At 43.3% G+C, this 20,075-nt stretch overlaps 1 protein-coding gene across 1 annotated transcript in view; it reads left to right on the top strand.

Annotated features, from left to right (window-relative positions):
• Window positions 1-138: 138 nt before the first annotated feature.
• The window catches only part of LOC311122520 (disintegrin and metalloproteinase domain-containing protein 10-like), a 30,562-nt gene continuing 10,625 nt past the window's right edge, over window positions 139-20,075 (top strand). Inside the window, exons 1-5 of the mRNA XM_084196860.1 lie at window positions 139-310; window positions 3,321-3,474; window positions 11,080-11,198; window positions 16,082-16,240; window positions 19,155-19,255. Of these exons, the coding sequence (XP_084052986.1) occupies window positions 244-310; window positions 3,321-3,474; window positions 11,080-11,198; window positions 16,082-16,240; window positions 19,155-19,255 (600 nt within the window). The 5' untranslated portion in view covers window positions 139-243. The remainder of the gene's footprint in view (window positions 311-3,320; window positions 3,475-11,079; window positions 11,199-16,081; window positions 16,241-19,154; window positions 19,256-20,075) is intronic.

The following is a 20,075-nucleotide window of genomic DNA, read 5'->3' as shown; positions in this document are numbered from 1 at the left end:
TCAGTTGAATGCATTCGGTTGTACAAATGACTAGGTATTCCCCTTTTCCCAATGCATCGCTCCATGATGATGGGGGAAGGGAGAATCCTTATCCCTAGGTCTGCGTCTGACGTCTGCGTCTGACGTCAGGGCGTGAAAGAGAGAGGGGCGGGGCGGAGAGGAGAGGAAGCCGCGATAAACACAGGCAGGGCGTCTGAGCCTAAACTAGGACAATAAAGTGATTACGGTATCAATGTTCTAACAATGGATTTAGCAGATATGCTTCTCGTCAAATTCTTCTGTTTCGTCTACTTAATAAAGTACACCGAAGGTGAGTGAGAGCATGTGTATTTTATAATGTATCGCGAAGGAATGAGCGGGCTACATTGACGAAGGGAAGAGTAGCCAACCAAGACAGCGTTCGAGCGAATGGCTAGCAGGCTAGGCTAGCGAAGGAAGCGAACATAGCGGACCAAGGCCTGGTCGTTGTGAAGATGCCGTGTGTCCTTTTTGACAGAAACTCCAAACCACAAAGTTATATAGTTGTCGAAATATATTTTATTTTAAGCTCGGCGAAGACTAGTTTTCTTTAAAACGATGATTTACCATTTATATTGATGGTTCCGATAAGGCTACTAGCTAACTAGTTCGCGGAGGTGCCATTGTTATGAGAAAGAAGGTGGATTCTGTTGTCTTAACGGCACGAACGAGCAAAGCGATTTGGGCTATCTGATTTTGCTTGCAATATTATGCATTGCTTTCGGTCAATTGTTTTTGCACAACGTCAAAACTACATTTGCAATGATGGGCTGTCCCACTTTCTGTCAACATTAGCTAGCAGTTAATTTAGCATCGTTTTAGCAACAACAGTTATCTAACTAGGGATATTGCTTGGTAATTAGCTAACTATGCCTGTTGACATATTATACAATTTTTTTTACATTTTTGACCCAATGGTATTGGCTCTCTAGTGAGAACATCTTCGATCTTTGTTAGCTTACTAGTTAGCTAGCTAACTAGCTAATAGCTTTCCAATGGCAGTAGCTAGCAACAATGTATTATGTTGTAGTTATTCGATGAATACAGTAGTAATGGCTGGAATGGAATAATTGGAAAGGAGTTAAACATGGTTTCCATATCTGTGATGTTTGATACCGTTCCGTTACAATGAGCCCGTCCTCCCCTAACTCCCCCACCAGCCTCCACTGGTTGAACGATACAATAGGATTCATGTGAATACAGCGATTTCCTTATTTTCATGGACACATTCTGATCGAGTAATCTATAGAGGCAACTCACTGCATGTTATGGTATGTTTTCAATGAGATGTTCTTGTTGACATGATACTACTGTACCCGCTGCATCATCCTTGCGTCAGTTAGAAATTCCCTCCATACGCTAATCACACGAAGAAGTGATTGAACAGCTTTGAATGTGTTTCATGGTTCACTTAATACTATATGGGCCAAGTGCTGTGAAAAAGTTGAGCAGAAGATCAGATGTCAAATTAATGAAAACTAAGCCATCATAAGATAAGGTTAAATAGACCACTGGTATCTAACAAACAGCATCCAGATTTGGTGGTAGTTGGGCAAATAAAATCTGAAACGACTCAATACATTTACATTTTAGTCATTTAGCAGACGCTCTTATCCAGAGCGACTTACAGTTAGTGAGTGCATACATTTTTTTCATACTGGCCCCCCGTGGGAATCGAACCCACAACCCTGGCGCTGCAAACGCCATGCTCTACCAACTGAGCTACACGGGGCCAATACGAAATATCCTTAATCTCTAAAAGCTATTACAACCGCAATGAAACATTTAATGGTCAGAGTTTAATATTTCATTATGCAGAAAATAGAAGCGTATGCCCACGCCTATAGCTATACAGCAGTGGAGGCTCCTGATGGGAGGACGGCTCATAATAATGTCTGGAAAGGAGTGAATGGAATGGCATCAAACACATGGAAACCATTTGTTTGATGTATTTACATTTTAGTCATTTAGCAGACGCTCTTATCCAGAGCAACTTACAGTTAATGAGTGCATACATTTTCATATTGCCCCCCCCCCCCCCCCCCCCCCCGGGAATCGAACCCACAACCCTGGCGTTGCAAACGCCATGCTCTACCAACTGAGCTACACGGGACTATTTGATACCGTTACGCTCCAGCCATTGCCATGAGCCCATCCTCCCCTGTTAAGGTGCCATCAACCTCCTATCCTATGTAGTGCTTGGCCTACCTACCTTAATGACATCATGAGCTAAAATGATTAGCCTCGGACAGTAGCTGGGAGCAGGCACAGGCAGCGAACACCTGCTCCTGTTAGTGATGGCAGACCTGGGTTCAAATACTATTTGAAATCATTCAAATACTTTGAGTGTTTTCTCTAACCTGCCTGAGGTGCTAGATGGGCGCGGTTTGCAGTTTTGCCACTATTCTATTGGTCCATGAAGACAGGTAATCTCAACCAAGCACAGATAAAGTATTTGGAATGATTTTAAATGGTGTTTGAACCCAGGTCTGAGTGATACTAATTCAGTTATAATCCATGTTAAAGCCTTTTATTATGACACCCAGTTGATTTATTTATAGGGTTGAGACTGAGATTGCAGTAATCTCCAGGCCTTTACGGATGTAGACATTGAATTAGGCCTAGATTATAGTGCCATAATATATTATATTTGTATGGATGCCAGGATTCTTCCCAAAGAATGTAAGTGGGGCGCTGCGCCACTATGTAACCCCCCCCCCCCCCCCCCCCCCCCCAAAAAAGTGTTTTGTTTTTTCCTTCACTTTATTTATCATTTAAGGACAGGCACCACACCCTAATAGATTGTTTTTGTCAGTTACAGGTGTACTCAGCAGCACTACCTTGTTAACAAATCATTGGGAGAACCCTGGATGTAGACTAGGCTATATGTTCAGTGACCTACCACTCCGTTGCTGCAATGTGACGGCACTTGCTGTCTTTGCTAGTTTTTAGTCATTGGTGGGGAAAAAAATCCAGACGTTATGGTGGCCTCCACAAGTCAAGGAATCCTATGTAATTCCACACAGAATGTGCCTTTGTCCTGAATGAGTAGAGTATTGGGGTTTCCAGGCCTGGCTAGAATAATGTGGGATCATGGATGTTATGAGGACCAGTGTGCTGTCACATTATCACTCTATTTTTAAAGTTATAGGCTACTATCTTTATATGGCTTGTTGATATAGCTAAGGCCTAGAAGAAGATTTAAAAAAAATGCTATAATTGTAGTTAATATTCAGCTTACAGCCTGTGGTTTGAAGAGGTGTTCTAGTGGTCTGAGTTCCTCTGTGTTGTCATCTCTCCAGGTTATCATTATGGGAACCCCCTGAACGAATATGTGCGTCACTACGAGGGCCTGTCCTATAACTCCTATGAGTTGCACGACAGGCACCTGAGAGTCAAGAGGGCCCTCAACCACCAAGATAAGTTTCTCCATCTGGACTTCCACGCACACGGAAGGTTAGTGTCCCGGACATTTTCATTGTGCGTGTATGTCTCTGTGTCCGTTTTGGTGATATGGTTTATTTTGTTTAAAAAAAAATAATAATAATAATATTGAAGTGAAGTACCAGGTGTGAACCTTCAACTTCAAGATGAGTCTTGTTCCTCAATAACTGAACCGTGATGTTCTCAATAAAATAGGCATAATTGTTGTTTTAAAGAAAGTTGTTTAGCCTTGTTTTCATCTTTGATTATTTTCATAGAACATAGCCTAATTATTCATTATTCATATCCTGTATCTTCTAACCGAGCCTTCCCTGGCTTTGTGGGAGAGCGTAGTGTTCTGTTCTCTCCCAGGGCTGAGCTAGGGACCCAGTCGAGACCATCTGGCTGTTAGTTTGACCTGGGTTCAAATACAATTTTAAAAAATTTAAAATACTTTATCTGTGCTTGATTGAGCTTGCCTGGCTTAATGGCTCATTAGAGTAGGCCCCAAACTGCAAACGCTGCCTATCTAGCACTCCTAGCAGGCCAGAGCAAACGCTCAAAAGTATTTGGAAAAACGTCAAATAGTATTTGAACCCAGATCTGCTCCTAGCTTGGCAGGGAGGGGACTAAGGCCTCTCTCATTCTGCCAGTGGCAAAGCCTGGTGCTCCCATTGCTCCTAGTCTCAGATGCTACTGCTTAACAGGGACGGGAAAATAGTCTATGGGAACAAACAAATAAAAAAGGAGGGGAGGAAGTCTGTAGCTGCTCTGAAAAGCAGGAGTCTCTAAAGCTCGGGGAGTCCTGGCTTGGAATTAATTTAGCCTGGTAGCAGGGCCCAGTTTCCCAAAACCATCTTAAGGCTAAGGCTAACGTTGGAGCATCGTTAAATCTCCGAGCTGTGTCCCAAAACCATCGTTGTTAACGTTGTGCTTGAAAACGGTCGTAATGTAACGCCAGCCTCAGGCCACATGTACAACAGCGAAGTGCGTCGTTAGATGCTTTTTTTTTTTGCCCTCCCGCATCACTTTCTACACAGAAGATCTCCGCTAAACATTTAATCACATGGTTGATCCGTGTCTGTGACCGCAGATAACTTCAGAACAAAGTTGACTACAGATACAAAGTTACCAATGTCTTGCAATTGATACAAACAAGCGACGTAAAGAAAGAGTAGGCTATAGGCTCCAACAGTGCAGTAATACCCAACAATACACACAAATCCCCCAAAATAAAAACAAATAAATTAAGAAATATAAGAACGATCAGTCAGAGTCCCTAACATACACTGACAGACTGACCAGGTGAATCCAGGTGAAAACTAAGACCTCTTATTGATGTCACCTGTTAAATCCATTTCAATCAGTGTAGATGAAGGGGAGGAGACAGGTTAAAGAAGGATTTTTAAGCCTGGAGACAATTAAGACATGGATTGTGTATGTGTACCATTCAGAGGGTGATTGGGCAAGACAAAATATGTACGTGCCTTTTGAACGGGGTATGGTAGTAGGAGCCAGGTGCACCTGTTTGAGTGTGTCAAGAACTGCAACGCTGCCGGGTTTTTCACGCTCAACAGTTTCCTGTGTGTATCAAGAATGGTCCACCACCCAAAGGACATCCAGCCAACTTGACACAACTGTGGGAAGCATTGGCGTCAACATGGGCCAGCATCCCTGTGGAATGCTTTCGACACCTTGTAGAGTCCGTGCCCTGACGAATTGAGGCTGTTCTGAGGGTAAAACGGGGGTGTGCAACTCAATATTAGGATGGTGTCCTTAATGTTTTGTACACTCAGTGTAAGTGCTTGTGTATGTGTATATATATACAGTACCAGTCAAAAGTTTGGACACCCCTAGTCATTCCAGATTTCTTTTTATTTTATTTACTATTTTCTACATTGTGGAATAATAGTGAAGGCGTCAAAACTGTGAAATAACACACATGGAATCATGTAGTAACAAAAAAAAGTGCTAAACAAATCAAAATATATTTGTATTATTCAAAGTAGCCACCCTTTGCCTTGATGACAGCTTTGCACACTCTTGGCATTCTCTCAACTAGCTTCATGAGGTAGTCACCTGGAATGCATTTCAATTAACAGGTGTGCCTTGTTAAAAGTTAATTTGTGGAATTTCTTTCCTTCTTAATGTGTTTGAGCCAATCAGTTGTGTTGTAACAAGTTAGGGGTGGTATATAGAAGATAGCCCTATTTGGTAAAAGACCAAGTCCATATTATGGCAAGAACAGCTCAAATAAGCAAAGAGAAACAACAGTCCATCATTACTTTAAGACATGAAGGTCAGTCAATACGGAACATTTCAAGAACTTTGAAAGTTTCTTCAAGTGCAGTCGCAAAAACTATCAAGCTCTATGATGAAACTGGCTCTCATGAGGACTGCCACAGGAAAGGAAGACCCAGAGTTACCTCTGCTGCAGAGTTCATTAGAGTTAACTGCACCTCAAATAAATGCTTCACAGAGTTCAAGTAACAGACACATCTCAACATAAACTGTTCAGAGGAGACTGCGTGAATCAGGCCTTCATGGTCAAATTGCTACAAAGAAACCACTACTAAAGGACACCAATAAGAAGAAGAGACTTGCTTGGGCCAAGAAACACGAGCAATCATTAGACCAGTGGAAATCTGTCCTTTGGTCTGATGAGTCCAAATGTGAGATTTTTGGTTCCATCCACCGTGTCTTTGTGAGACGCAGAGTAGGTGAACGGATAATCTCTGCATGTGTGGTTCCCACCGTGAAGCATGGAGGAGGAGGTGTGATAGTGTGGGAGTGCTTTGCTGGTGACACTGTCAGTGATTTATTTAGAATTCAAGGCACACTTAACCAGCATGGCTTCCACAGCATTCTTCAGCAATACGCCATCCCATCTGATTTGCGCTTAGTGGGACTATTATTTGTTTTTCAACAGGACAATGACCCAAAACACACCTGCAAGCGGTGTAAGGGCTATTTGACCAAGGAGAGTGATGGAGTGCTGCATCAGTTGACCTGGCCTCCACAATCACCCGACCTCAACACAATTGAGATGGTTTTGGATGAGTTAGACCGCAGAGTGCTGCTTTTCCTTCACTCTGCGGTCCAACTCATCCCAAACCATCTCAGCCTGGAGGTGTGTTGGGTCATTGTCCTGTTGAAAAACAAATGATAGTCCCACTAAGCCCAAACCAGATGGGATGGCGTATCGCTGCAGAATGCTGTGGTAGCCATGCTGGTTAAGTGCGCCTTAAATTCTAAATAAATCACAGACCGTGTCACCAGCAAAGCACCCCCACACCATAACACCTCCTCCTCCAAGCTTTACGGTGGGAAATGCACATGCGGAGATCATCCGTTCACCCACACCGCGTTTCACAAAGACACGGCGGTTGGAGCCAAAAATCTCCAATTTGGACTCCAGACCAAAGGACACATTTCCACCGGTCTAATGTCTATTGCTTGTGCTTCTTCTTATTGGTGTCCTTTTAGTAGTGGTTTATTTGCAGCAATTTGACCATGAAGGCCTGATTCACACAGTCTCCTCTGAACAGTTGATGTTGAGATGTGTCTGTTACTTGAACTTTTTTAAGCATTTATTTGGGCTGCAATTTCTGAGGCTGGTAACTCTCTAATGAACGTATCCTCTGCAGCAGAGGTAACTCTGGGTCTTCAATTCCTGTGACGGTCCTCATGAGAGCCAGTTTCATCATAGCGCTTGATGGCTTTTAAAGTTATTGACATTTTCCGTATTGACTGACCTTCATGTCTTAAAGTAATGATGTACTGTCGTTTCTCTTTGCTTATTTGAGCTGTTCTTGCCATAATATGGACTTGGTCTTTTACCAAATAGGGCTATCTTCTGTATACCCCCCTACCTTGTCACAACACAACTGATTGGCTGAAACGCATTAAGAAGGAAAGAAATTCCACAAATTAACTTTTAAGACGGCACACCTGTTAATTGAAATGCATTCCAGGTGACTACCTCATGAAGCTGGTTGAGAGAATGTCAAGAGTGTGCAAAGCTGTCATCAAGGCAAAAGGTGGCTATTTGAAGAATCTCAAATATAAAATATATTTGTTTCACACTTTTTTTTGTTACTACATGATTCCATATGTGTTATTTCATAGTTTTGATGTCTTCACTGTTATTCTACAATGTAGAAAATAGTAAAAAAAATAAAGAAAAACCCTTTAATGAGTAGGTGTTCTAAAACGTTTGACCGGTAGTGTGTATCAACCATGTTACTTTGGATTGTGGGGCAGTTGGATCACAAACATGTCGACGCTACAGTTGTTGTGTGTGTGAACTGAAAGAAGAAAGACATCGGACAAACAGATCTTCTGTCAGGAAATGGAAATAAAAGACCAGGTCACGTGGACAACGCTCTTAGGAAAGCAACGCAACTCTGAGGCATTCCGATTAAATAGATGCACAATTTACTTTTGTAAAACTTTCAGTGTAAATGAAGTTTGATTTTTAGTTGAATGGTGATGTAATGATTAGAACGTGTTAGGCTATTATTTGGCGAGATGCATATGATGGTGCATCTAATGATGACAGCTCTTTAAAAGTGTTTTTGTGGTCAGTAGTTGTGTAGTTATGGTCAGTGGTTGTGTAGTTATGGTCAGTGGTTGTGTAGTTGTTGTGGTCAGTAGTTGTGTGGTTCAGTAGTTGTTTGGTTGTGGTCAGTAGTTGTTGTGGTCAGTAGCTGTTTAGTTGTGGTCAGTAGTTGTGTTGTGGTCAGTAGCTGTGTTGTGGTCAGTAGCTGTGTTGTGATCAGTAGTTGTGTGTTTCAGTGGTTGTGGTCCTTAGTTGTGTGGTCAGTAGGTGTGTGGTTCAGTAGGTGTGTGGTTCAGTAGGTGTATGGTTCAGTAGTTGTGGTTCAGTAGGTGTGGTCAGTAGGTGTGGTCAGTAGGTGTATGGTTCAGTAGGTGTGGTCAGTAGGTGTATGGTTCAGTAGTTGTGGTCAGTAGTTGTGGTTCAGTAGGTGTATGGTTCAGTAGGTGTATGGTTCAGTAGTTGTGGTTCAGTAGGTGTAGTCAGTAGGTGTATGGTTCAGTAGGTGTAGTCAGTAGGTGTATGGTTCAGTAGTTGTGGTCAGTGTCTAAACTACAGTTGTTGCGTGTGAATACTGAAAAAAATGCGATGAGACGTGATCGGGTAAAATATGAAGCGAGTGAACGGAGACCGCTTCGCCCTATCCAATCAGAGCAATAGGATCAACATATAGCCCGCCCTTCTCTTTACAGACAGGCAAACTAGCCAGTTGTTTCCCAAACTTGGTCCTGGGGCCCCTCCTTGGTGAACGTTTTGGTTTTTGCCCTAGCACTACACAGCTGATTCAAATAACCAACTCATCATCAAGCTTTGGTTATTTGAATCAGCTGTGTAGTGCTAGGGCAAAAAACTAAACGTGCACCCAGGATGGGCCCCGGGACCGAGTTTGGGAAACCCTGATTAGAGCACGGGGCAAGATCTCAAAAAGGAGGACGAAGCTAGTGAGCATTAGAAAACTTCTCTGGGACAACACCCTGTCGTTCTCCGCTAACATCAAGGCGGTGACCCGATCCTGTAGGTTCATGCTCTACAACATTCGGAGAGTACGACCCTGCCTTACACAGGAAGCGGCACAGGTCCTAATCCAGGCACTTGTCATCTCCCATCTGGATTACTGCAACTCGCTGTTGGCTGGGCTCCCTGCCTGTGCCATTAAACCCCTACAACTCATCCAGAATGCCGCAGCCCGTCTGGTGTTCAACCTTCCCAAGTTCTCTCATGTCACCCCGCTCCTCCGCACACTCCACTGGCTTCCAGTTGAAGCTTGCATCTGCTACAAGACCATGGTGCTTGCCTATGGAGCTGTGAGGGGAACGGCACCTCCGTACCTTCAGGCTCTGATCAGTCCCTACACCCAAACGAGGGCATTGCGTTCATCCACCTCTGGCCTGCTGGCTCCCCTTCCTCTGCGGAAGCACAGTTCCCGCTCAGCCCAGTCAAAACTGTTCGCTGCTCTGGCACCCCAATGGTGGAACAAGCTCCCTCACGACGCCAGGACAGCGGAGTCACTCACCACCTTCCGGAGACACTTGAAACCCCACCTCTTTAAGGAATACCTGGGATAGGATAAAGTAATCCTTCTACCCCCTCCCCAGGTTGTCCAGACCGGGGAAGCGTTAGAAAACTTCCCTGTATCATTCCAGGTCATGCCATAATGTATACTGAACAAAAATACAAACACAACATGCAACCATTTCAAAGATTTTGATGAGTTACAGTTCATATAAAAAAATCAGTCAATTGAAATAAATAAATAATGCCACACTGGGCGCCCGGTTGGAGAAGTGGGTGCCACACTGGGTGCCCGGTTGGAGAAGTGGGTGCCACACTGGGCGCCCGGTTGGAGAAGGGGGTGCCACACTGGGCGCCCGGTTGGAGAAGGGGGTGCCACGCTGGGCGCCCGGTTGGAGAAGGGGGTGCCACACTGGGCGCCCGGTTGGAGAAGGGGGTGCCACGCTGGGTGCCCGGTTGGAGAAGGGGGTGCCACACTGGGCGCCCGTGGACTAGTTGTTGATGTCTCTGTCCCTATGCTATATACACCTCTTTGTAGTTTTATTTTGGGAGAAGTCACTGATGTTGGCCAACTCAAAATTCTCTTCTTTCACTGTTCTAGTGTTTGAGGAGTCATACAGAACGTAATGAATTTCGTTCTTCAATTATTTACAATGTTACTTTTAGGCAGATTTTTTTTAAATCATTTAAAATGCAGGAAAGCCGCATGTTTTTTAAGATGACCTCATTTCTCTGTTGGAGATGGAAATAATGTTTACTGCTCTTTCACGATCAGAGCAGAAAAAAAGAAATGCAGGGGGAAAAAATTGAATAAATGTTTTAATTTTCAGCTGAGCCAATGGTCTTTTAACTCTCTGCATCTCGCTTCATTTGCATTTTATTTTCTCCTGAGAAATAAAGGCCTAGTTCCGTCCAGAGATTATTATATTTGTATTTATTTTACCTTTTATTTATGTAATTTTTGTGTTATTGAGAACACATTAAAAACACACTCTCTTGTACAATAACAACCTGAACCGTAGTATTGCCGTGTTCAGACCATAGAAATGGATTCTATAGAACAGACATTCTATGCTTGATATTTAAACGGTTCCGACCCACTCCCAGGCCTGGAGGCACACGTTCAGTGCCACATGTTTATAACATAATACAGGGTCACAGGAGAAAGGGGTTTGAGACAAGAGACTATATATCACGGGTCATTGGAACGCCATGTAACTGAAACGTTGAATCTCAATGGTGTACTCAGAACGATAAACAAGTCATTATGAAGGACGGGTGTTTCAGAACGTGTCTTCCAAACTTTGCTACTTTGTTCAGATCTGTCTCTCACTATCCACAAGCACAAAACACCTCGTCCTGGTGTTACTAGGCCTGTGTCTTTTTTTCTTTGGCTCTGTTCATGGACATATTGTGGACCCAAGGAAGAGTAGCTGCTGCGACAGCTACTGAATGTAACTAAACATATTTGTCTACATGTGTTTTGTATCTGTCCCTACTCCAATAAACCATACAGAAATGTGGCATGGATTAAGTGGTACTAAACTGCTTCTGTTTCTGTCTGTCAGACACTTTAACCTGAGGATGAAGAGAGACACCAGTCTGTTTGCTGAGGACCTGAAAGTGGACGTGGGAGGGCAGGAGGTGAACTATGACACCTCCCACATCTACACCGGAGAAATATATGGTGAGGACCTGATGTTTCCACTGTGCCTTCACAAGGTTTTCACACCCCTTGAATTTATCCACATTTTATTGTTACAGCCTGAATTTTTTTAATTGATTACTTTTTAGATTTGTTTTTGTCACTGGCCTATACACAATACCCCATAATGTCAAAGTGGAATTATGTTTTTTTTTTTTTTTTTTTAGAATCTTTTACAAATTAATACAAAATGAAAAGGTGAAATGCCTTGAGTCAATTCAACCACTTTGTTATGGCAAGCCTAAATAAGGTCAGGAGTGAAACATTTGCTTAATGAGTTGGATGGACTCACTCTATGTGCAACAATAGTGTTTAACATGCTTTTTGAATGACTACCTCATCTCTGTACCCCTCACATACAATTATATCTGCAAGGTACTTCAGTCGAGCAGTGAATTTTAAACACAGATTTGTATATTGGTAAAAAAAAATAAAAAAGTTACTACAAAGATACAGGAGTCCTTCCTAACTCAGTTGCAGGAGAGGAAGGAAACCGCTCGGATTTCACCATAAGGCCGATGGTGACTTTAAAACCGTTTAGATTTGAATGGCTGTGATAGGTGAAAACTGAGGATGGATCAACAACATTGTAGTTACTCCACAATACTAACCTAATTGACAGAGTGAAAAGAAGGAAGCCTGTATAGAATATAAATATTCCAAAACATGCATCCTGTTAGCAACAAGGCACTAAAGTAATACTGCAGAAAATATTTGCAAAGCAATTAACTTTTTTGTCCTGAATACAAAGTCTTATGTTTGGGGCAAATACAGCACATTACTGAGTACCACTCTCCATATTTTCAAGCATAGTGGTGGCTGCATCATGTTATGGGTATGCTTGTAATCATTAAGGACTGGGGAGTTTTTCAGGATAAAAAATAAACGGAATGGAGCTAAGCACAGGCAAAATCCTAGAGGAAAACCTGGTTAAGTCTGCTTTCCATCAGACACTGGGAGATGAATTCACCTTTCAGCAGGACAATAACCTAAAACACATCTACACTGGAGAAGTAATACACGTAGTACACAAGTAGTACACTGGAGTTGCTTACCAAGAAGAATGTTCCTGAGTGGCTGAGTCAGTTGTGACTTAAACTCTGCTTGAAAATCCATGGCAAGACTTGAAAATGGTTGTCTAGCAATGATCAACAACCAATTTGGCAGAGCTTGAGGAATTTTGGAAAGAATAATGGGCAAATATTGTACAGTCCAGGTGTGCTAAGCTCTTAAGAGGCTTACCCAGAAAGACCCGTAGCTGTAATCACTGCCAAACGTGACTCTAACATGAACTGACTCAGGGGTGTGAATACTTATGTAAATGAGATATTTCTGTATTTCATTTTCAATGCATTTGCTAAAAATATCTAAAAACATGTTTTCACTTTGCCATTATGGGGTGTTGGTGTGTAGATGGGTGAATTTATTATATATTTTTTTCTCCAGTTTGAATTCCGGCTGTAACACAACAAAAAGTAGAATAAGTCGAGGGGTGTGAATACTTCATGAAGGCACTGTATTGTGTGTGTGTGTGTGTGTGTGTGTGTGTGTCCATTCTATGAGTTCTATATACAGGCCTGTTCAGCTGGATGTGTTGTGTTAGCTGTGTGTTGCAATCCACTTGTATATTGTGCAAGAGAAATCCCTTCCCGGAGAACACGGTTCCATGCATCTATCTAAACCAAGAGAAATCCCTCCCCGGAGGACACGGTTCCATGCATCTATCTAAACCAAGAGAAATCCCTCCCCGGAGAACACGGTTCCATGCATCTATCTAAACCAAGAGAAATCCCTCCCCGGAGAACACAGTTCCATGCATCTATCTAAACCAAGAGAAATCCCTTCCCGGAGAACACGGTTCCATGCATCTATCTAAACCAAGAGAAATCCCTTCCCGGAGAACACGGTTCCATGCATCTATCTAAACCAAGAGAAATCCCTTCCCGGAGAACACGGTTCCATGCATCTATCTAAACCAAGAGAAATCCCTTCCCGAAGAACACGGTTCCATGCATCTATCTAAACCAAGAGAAATCCCTCCCCGGAGAACACGGTTCCATGCATCTATCTAAACCAAGAGAAATCCCTTCCCGGAGAACACGGTTCCATGCATCTATCTAAACCAAGAGAAATCCCTTCCCGGAGGACACAGTTCCATGCATCTATCTAAACCAAGAGAAATCCCTTCCCGGAGGACACAGTTCCATGCATCTATCTAAACCAAGAGAAATCCCTTCCCGGAGGACACAGTTCCATGCATCTATCTAAACCAAGAGAAATCCCTTCCCGGAGGACACAGTTCCATGCATCTATCTAAACCAAGAGAAATCCCTCCCCGGAGAACACGGTTCCATGCATCTATCTAAACCAAGAGAAATCCCTCCCCGGAGAACACGGTTCCATGCATCTATCTAAACCAAGAGAAATCCCTCCCCGGAGAACACAGTTCCATGCATCTATCTAAACCAAGAGAAATCCCTCCCCGGAGAACACAGTTCCATGCATCTATCTAAACCAAGAGAAATCCCTCCCCGGAGAACACGGTTCCATGCATCTATCTAAACCAAGAGAAATCCCTCCCCGGAGAACACAGTTCCATGCATCTATCTAAACCAAGAGAAATCCCTCCCCGGAGAACACGGTTCCATGCATCTATCTAAACCAAGAGAAATCCCTCCCCGGAGAACACAGTTCCATGCATCTATCTAAACCAAGAGAAATCCCTCCCCGGAGAACACAGTTCCATGCATCTATCTAAACCAAGAGAAATCCCTCCCCGGAGAACACGGTTCCATGCATCTATCTAAACCAAGAGAAGATTGCCTGAGTGAGGTTGCGGTAGTTTTGGAAAAATAACTTATTGGCCAAGTCCAGGTAGTCTATCCGTTCCTCCCTTCCCTGTTTCAGTCCAGTTTCTTCCATTTGGGTCTCTAACGGGTTGGAACCTAAATTATTTTCAATTATTTAGTTCTGAACAGATTATTATTTTTATTTTTATTTTTTTATGTTCCGACCAGCAAAATAAAGTTCTGAACAGTTTTCTAACCCCAAAAAAACAACTGTTTATATTATAAATGTGTGTATTTACATTTTAGTAATTTAGCAGACGCTCTTATCCAGAGCGACTTACAGTTAGTGAGTGCATACATTTCTATATTGTTTATTTCTGTTCCTTTTTAAACCTCTGAAATCAAATTTAAATGACTTCACCGATCAGTGCGGATAGAGAAGCTTGCTATGGAGCGGGCAAGCTAATTACATGCATTGGACAGACAAGCGTAGGGCACGAGATGCGACTGAAATTTAGCGGGTGTGGAGAGAGGGTGGAGGAGGCTTGGCTTGAAGCGCCAGGCATCTTGTCGTTACGACATGCATTATCTGAATTAGGACCCACAGAATTATACCTACGGAGAAGCGGCTTCTATGAAGGAACTTTGAATGTCTTTGAACTTCAGAGACATTCGAAGAGCACTGACCGTTAATGTTGGTCCAGAGCTAGCATGCTAGCTAACAAGCTTGTGTGTGCAGATTGGCACCAGAATTAAAATAAAAACACATCTCACCTTTTTTGTAGTTAATAAATCCAATGTGAAACGTGATAACTATAATATCCTTAACTAGCATTGAAAAGGTTAATCCATTCATCTCTAATTTAAAAATGTCTCCCTAATTTCTTAATCATGCTTGTAATGTCAGTAGGCTACTTACAGGAGCAATTAGGGTTACGTGCCTTGCTCAAGGGCACATCGACAGATTTTTCACCTAGTCGGCTCGGGGATTAGAACCAGCGACCTTTCGGTTACTGGCACAACGCTCTTAACCACTAAGTTACTTGCCGCTTAGTAGTTAGAAGCTACTAGAGTATGCTTCAGAGGGGAGGGGCGGGTAGCCTACATGCACACATACTGGTAAAGATGCTCAGCTGGCAGACAGACACTGGAATACGTTTCTGTTGGTAAAGATGCTCAGCTGGCAGACAGACACTGGAATACGTTTCTGTTGGTAAAGATGCTCAGCTGGCAGACAGACACTGGAATACGTTTCTGTTGGTAAAGATGCTCAGCTGGCAGACAGACACTGGAATACGTTTCTGTTGGTAAAGATGCTCAGCTGGCAGACAGACACTGGAATACGTTTCTGTTGGTAAAGATGCTCAGCTGGCAGACAGACACTGGAATACGTTTCTGTTGGTAAAGATGCTCAGCTGGCAGACAGACACTGGAATACGTTTCTGTTGGTAAAGATGCTCAGCTGGCAGACAGACACTGGAATACGTTTCTGTTGGTAAAGATGCTCAGCTGGCAGACAGACACTGGAATACGTTTCTGTTGGTAAAGATGCTCAGCTGGCAGACAGACACTGGAATACGTTTCTGTTGGTAAAGATGCTCAGCTGGCAGACAGACACTGGAATACGTTTCTGTTGGTAAAGATGCTCAGCTGGCAGACAGACACTGGAATACGTTTCTGTTGGTAAAGATGCTCAGCTGGCAGACAGACACTGGAATACGTTTCTGTTGGTAAAGATGCTCAGCTGGCAGACAGACACTGGAATACGTTTCTGTTGGTAAAGATGCTCAGCTGGCAGACAGACACTGGAATACGTTTCTGTTGGTAAAGATGCTCAGCTGGCAGACAGACACTGGAATACGTTTCTGGGCGCTTTGCATAGGCGCTTTGTTTTTTTGTGTGGACTGAGGAAAATACCCGGAATGTAAAATAACATTTAGTAACCGGTTCCCATGCTTTTTAAAATAACGGTTCTGTTCCGGAACAGTATGGATCACTTACGTTTCTGGTTCTGATTCTGTTCCTCGAAAATGTGTTGTTGTTTCTGTCTTCCTCATCCACCCTCTCTCTCCGTAGGTGAGAAAGGTACCTTGAGCCATGGGTCTGTGGTGGATGGGTTGTTTGAGGGCTTCATCCAGACGTACCAGGGGACTTTCTACGTCGAGCCAGCTGAGAGATACCTGAAGGACCGGGACGTTCCCTTCCACTCAGTTATCTACCACGAGGATGACATCAGTAAGTACTCTAGTATGTGTATGTACTGGAGTATACAGCTCCTTTCACTATACAAACACACACTTTTGATGTACCCTCTTGTCATCTTTTAATTGTGTGTGTGAGCGCCTGTTCATATTCCATCTGGAGAATCGAGATAGGCTCAGTGCTGCCCCCTAGGGAGAGGAGAGATCAATTAGCTGAGTGACTGGGAATCATTCTCTCAGACACCACAGCTCAATAAAACAACCTGAGATGCTGCTGTGCCTTTATATTAACTGATATAAAGGTACGTGTCCTCTAATAGTCATCTGTACTGTAGACTAATCACACTGCACACTGCCCTATCCCATCTGGACAAGAGGAATACCTATGTAAGAATGCTGTTCATTGACTATAGCTCAGCCTTCAACACCATAGTACCCTCCAAGCTCATCATTAAGCTTGGGGCCCTGGATCTGAACCCCACCCTGTGCAACTGGGTCCTGGACTTCCTGACTGGCCGCCCCCAGGTGGTGAAGGTAGGAAACAACATCTCCACTTCACTGATCCTCAACACTGGGGCCCCACAAGGGTGCGTGCTCAGCCCCCTCCTGTACTCCCTGTTCACCCATGACTGCGTGGCCAAGCACGCCTCGAACTCAATCATCAAGTTTGCAGACGACACAACAGTAGTAGGCTTGATTACCAACAATGACGAGACAGCCTACAGGGAGGAGGTGAGGGCTCTGGGAGTGTGGTGCCAGGAAAATAACCTCTCACTCAACATCAACAAAACAAAGGAGATGATCGTGGACTTCAGGAAACAGCAGAGGGTGTACCCCCCCTATCCACATCGACGGGACCGCAGTGGAGAAGGTGGAAAGCTTCAAGTTCCTTGGCATACACATCACCGACAAACTGAAATGGTCCACTCACGCAGACAGTGTGGTGAAGAAGGCGCAACAGAGCCTCTTCAACCTCAGGAGGCTGAAGAAATTCGGCTTAGCTCCTAAAACCCTCACAAACTTTTACAGATGCACAATTGAGAGCATCCTGTTGGGCTGTATCACCGCCTGGTACGGCAACTGCACCGCCCACAACCGCAGGGCTCTCCAGAGGGTGATGCGGTCTGCCGAACACATCACCGGGGGCAAACTACCCGCCCTCCAAGACACATACAGCACCTGATGTCACAGGAAGGCCAAAAATATCATCAAGGACATTAACCACCTGAGCCACTGCCTGTTCACCCCGCTATCATCCAGAAGGCGAGGTCAGTACAGGTGCATCAAAGCTGGGACCGAGAGAATGAAAAACAGCATCTATCTCAAGGCCATCAGACTGTTAAATAGCCATCACTAGCACATTAGAGGCTGCTGCTGCCTATTGAAATCACTGGCCACTTTAAGAAATGGAACACTAGTCACTTTAATAATGTTTACATATCTTGCACTACTCATCTCATATGTATATACTGCATTCTATTCTATAATATTCTACTGTATCTTAGTCCATGCCGCTCTGTCATTGCTTGTCCATATATGTATATATTCTTAAATCCCATTCCTTACTAGTTTTGTGTGTATTGGGTATATGTTGTGAAATTGTTAGATATTACTTGTTAGATATTACTGCACTGTCGGAACTAGAAGCACAAGCATTTCGCTACACCCGCTATAACATCTGCTAAACACGCGTATGTGACAAATAACATTTTGATTTGATGTTAACTGATATAAAGGTACGTGTCCTCTAATAGTCATCTGTACTGTAGACTAATCAGTCATCTGTAGGGTACTATTTAATGAAGCTGCCAGTTGAGGACCTGTGAGGCGCCTGTTTCTCAAACTAGACACTCTAATGTATTTGTCCTCTTGCTCAGTTGTGCACCGTGGCCTCCCATTCCTCTTTCTATTCCGGTTAGAGCCAGTTTGCGCTGTTCTGTGAAGGGAGTAGTACACAGCGTTGTACGAGATCTTCAGTTTCTTGGCAATTTCTCGCATGGAATAGCCTTCATTTCTCAGAAAAAGAAAGACTGACGAGTTTCAGAAGAAAGTTATTTGTTTCCGGCCATTTTGAGCCTGTAATCGAACCCACAATTGCTGATGTTCCAAATACTCAACTAGTCTCAAGAAGGCCAGTTTTATTGCTTCTTTAATCAGCACAACCATTTCCAGCTGTGCTAACATAATTGCAAAATAGTTTTCTAATGATCAATTAGCCTTTTAAAATAAAACTTGGATTAGCAAACACAACGTGCCATTGGAACACAGGACAGATGGTTGCTGATAATGGGCCTGTGTACGCCTATGTAGATATTCCATTAAAAATCAGCAGTTTCCATCTACATTAGCCATTTACAACATTAACAATGTCTACACTGTATTTCTGATGAATTTGATGTTATTTTAATGGACCAGAAAATTGCTTTTCTTTCGAAAACAAGGACATTTCTAAGTGACTCCAAACTTTTGAACGGTAGTGTACCTCTCTGGTTACATTCAAGAGTAGCTCTCTGGTTACATTCAATAGTAGCTCTCTGGTTACATTCAAGAGTAGCTCTCTGGTTACATTCAAGAGTAGCTCTCTGGTTACATTCAAGAGTAGCTCTCTGGTTACATTCAAGAGTAGCTCTCTGGTTACATTCAAGAGTAGCTCTCTGGTTACATTCAAGAGTAGCTCTCTGGTTACATTCAAGAGTAGCTCTCTGGTTACATTCAAGAGTAGCTCTCTGGTTACATTCAAGAGTAGCTCTCTGGTTACATTCAAGAGTAGCTCTCTGGTTACATTCAAGAGTAGCTCTCTGGTTACATTCAAGAGTAGCTCTCTGATTAACATTCAAGAGTAGCTCTCTGGTTACATTCAAGAGTAGATGATGAAGTGGCAGGTCGTGAAGGTGGCAAATGTTACTTCAGGTAATCTAAACAATCATGTCTGTCTCTCTCTCCCCTAGACTACCCTCACAAGTACGGCTCGGAGGGGGGCTGTGCCGACCGCTCAGTGTTTGAGAGGATGAGGAAATATCAGGCCACCGCCATGGAGGAGCCAAACAAGGTGAGTTAACAGACTGGGGGGGGGGTCCCAAATGGCACCCTATTCCCTATATAGTGCACTACTTTGGACCAGGACCCAATGGGATCTGGTCAAAAGTAGTGCACTACTGTACATACATTGAGTGTACAAAACATTAGGAACACCTCTTTCTGTGACAGACTGACCAGGTGACATCTATGAAAGCTTGATGTCACTTGTTAAATCCACTTCAAATCAGTGTAGATGAAGGGGAGGAGACGGGTTAAATAAGGATTTTTTAAGCCTTGAGACAATTGAGACATGGATTGTGTATGTGTGCCATTCAGAGAGAGGGTGAATGGGCAAGACAAAATATGTAAGTGCCTTTGAACGGGGTATGGTAGTAGGAGCCAGGCGCACCGGTTTGTGTCAAGAACTGCAACGCTGCTGGGTTTTTCACACTCAACAGTTTTACTGTGGGAGGCATTGGAGTCAACATGGGCCAGCATCCCTGTGGAATGCTTTCGACACCTTGTAGAGTCCATGCCCCGACAAATTGAGGCTGTTCTGAAGGTAAAAGGGGTGCAACTCAATATTAGGAAGTTATTCCTAATGTTTGTTATACTCTGTGTGTATTTAACTATGTGATGATACTCCATGTAAGTATTTTTAACTGGAGTGGATACTAACATACTGCATCTTGCATCAAATTCTCGACTCAACGTCTCATCAGTGCTTCAGCCAAAAATATTTTTATAATACTATGAAACTATAAGATTAGGGCTTTATTTTCCTCATGGGGAGATGTTGGTACAATACAGTCTAAAATAATAATATTTAATCCCCCGCTCCACCCCTCTCC

This window comes from Coregonus lavaretus, assembly GCF_964263955.1.
Source record: "Coregonus lavaretus genome assembly, contig: HAP1_SCAFFOLD_438, whole genome shotgun sequence".
In the NCBI taxonomy this organism is placed as follows: Eukaryota; Metazoa; Chordata; class Actinopteri; order Salmoniformes; family Salmonidae; genus Coregonus; species Coregonus lavaretus.
The sequence above is the reverse complement of the archived record's forward strand: the minus strand, read 5'-3'. Positions and strand labels throughout refer to the sequence as shown.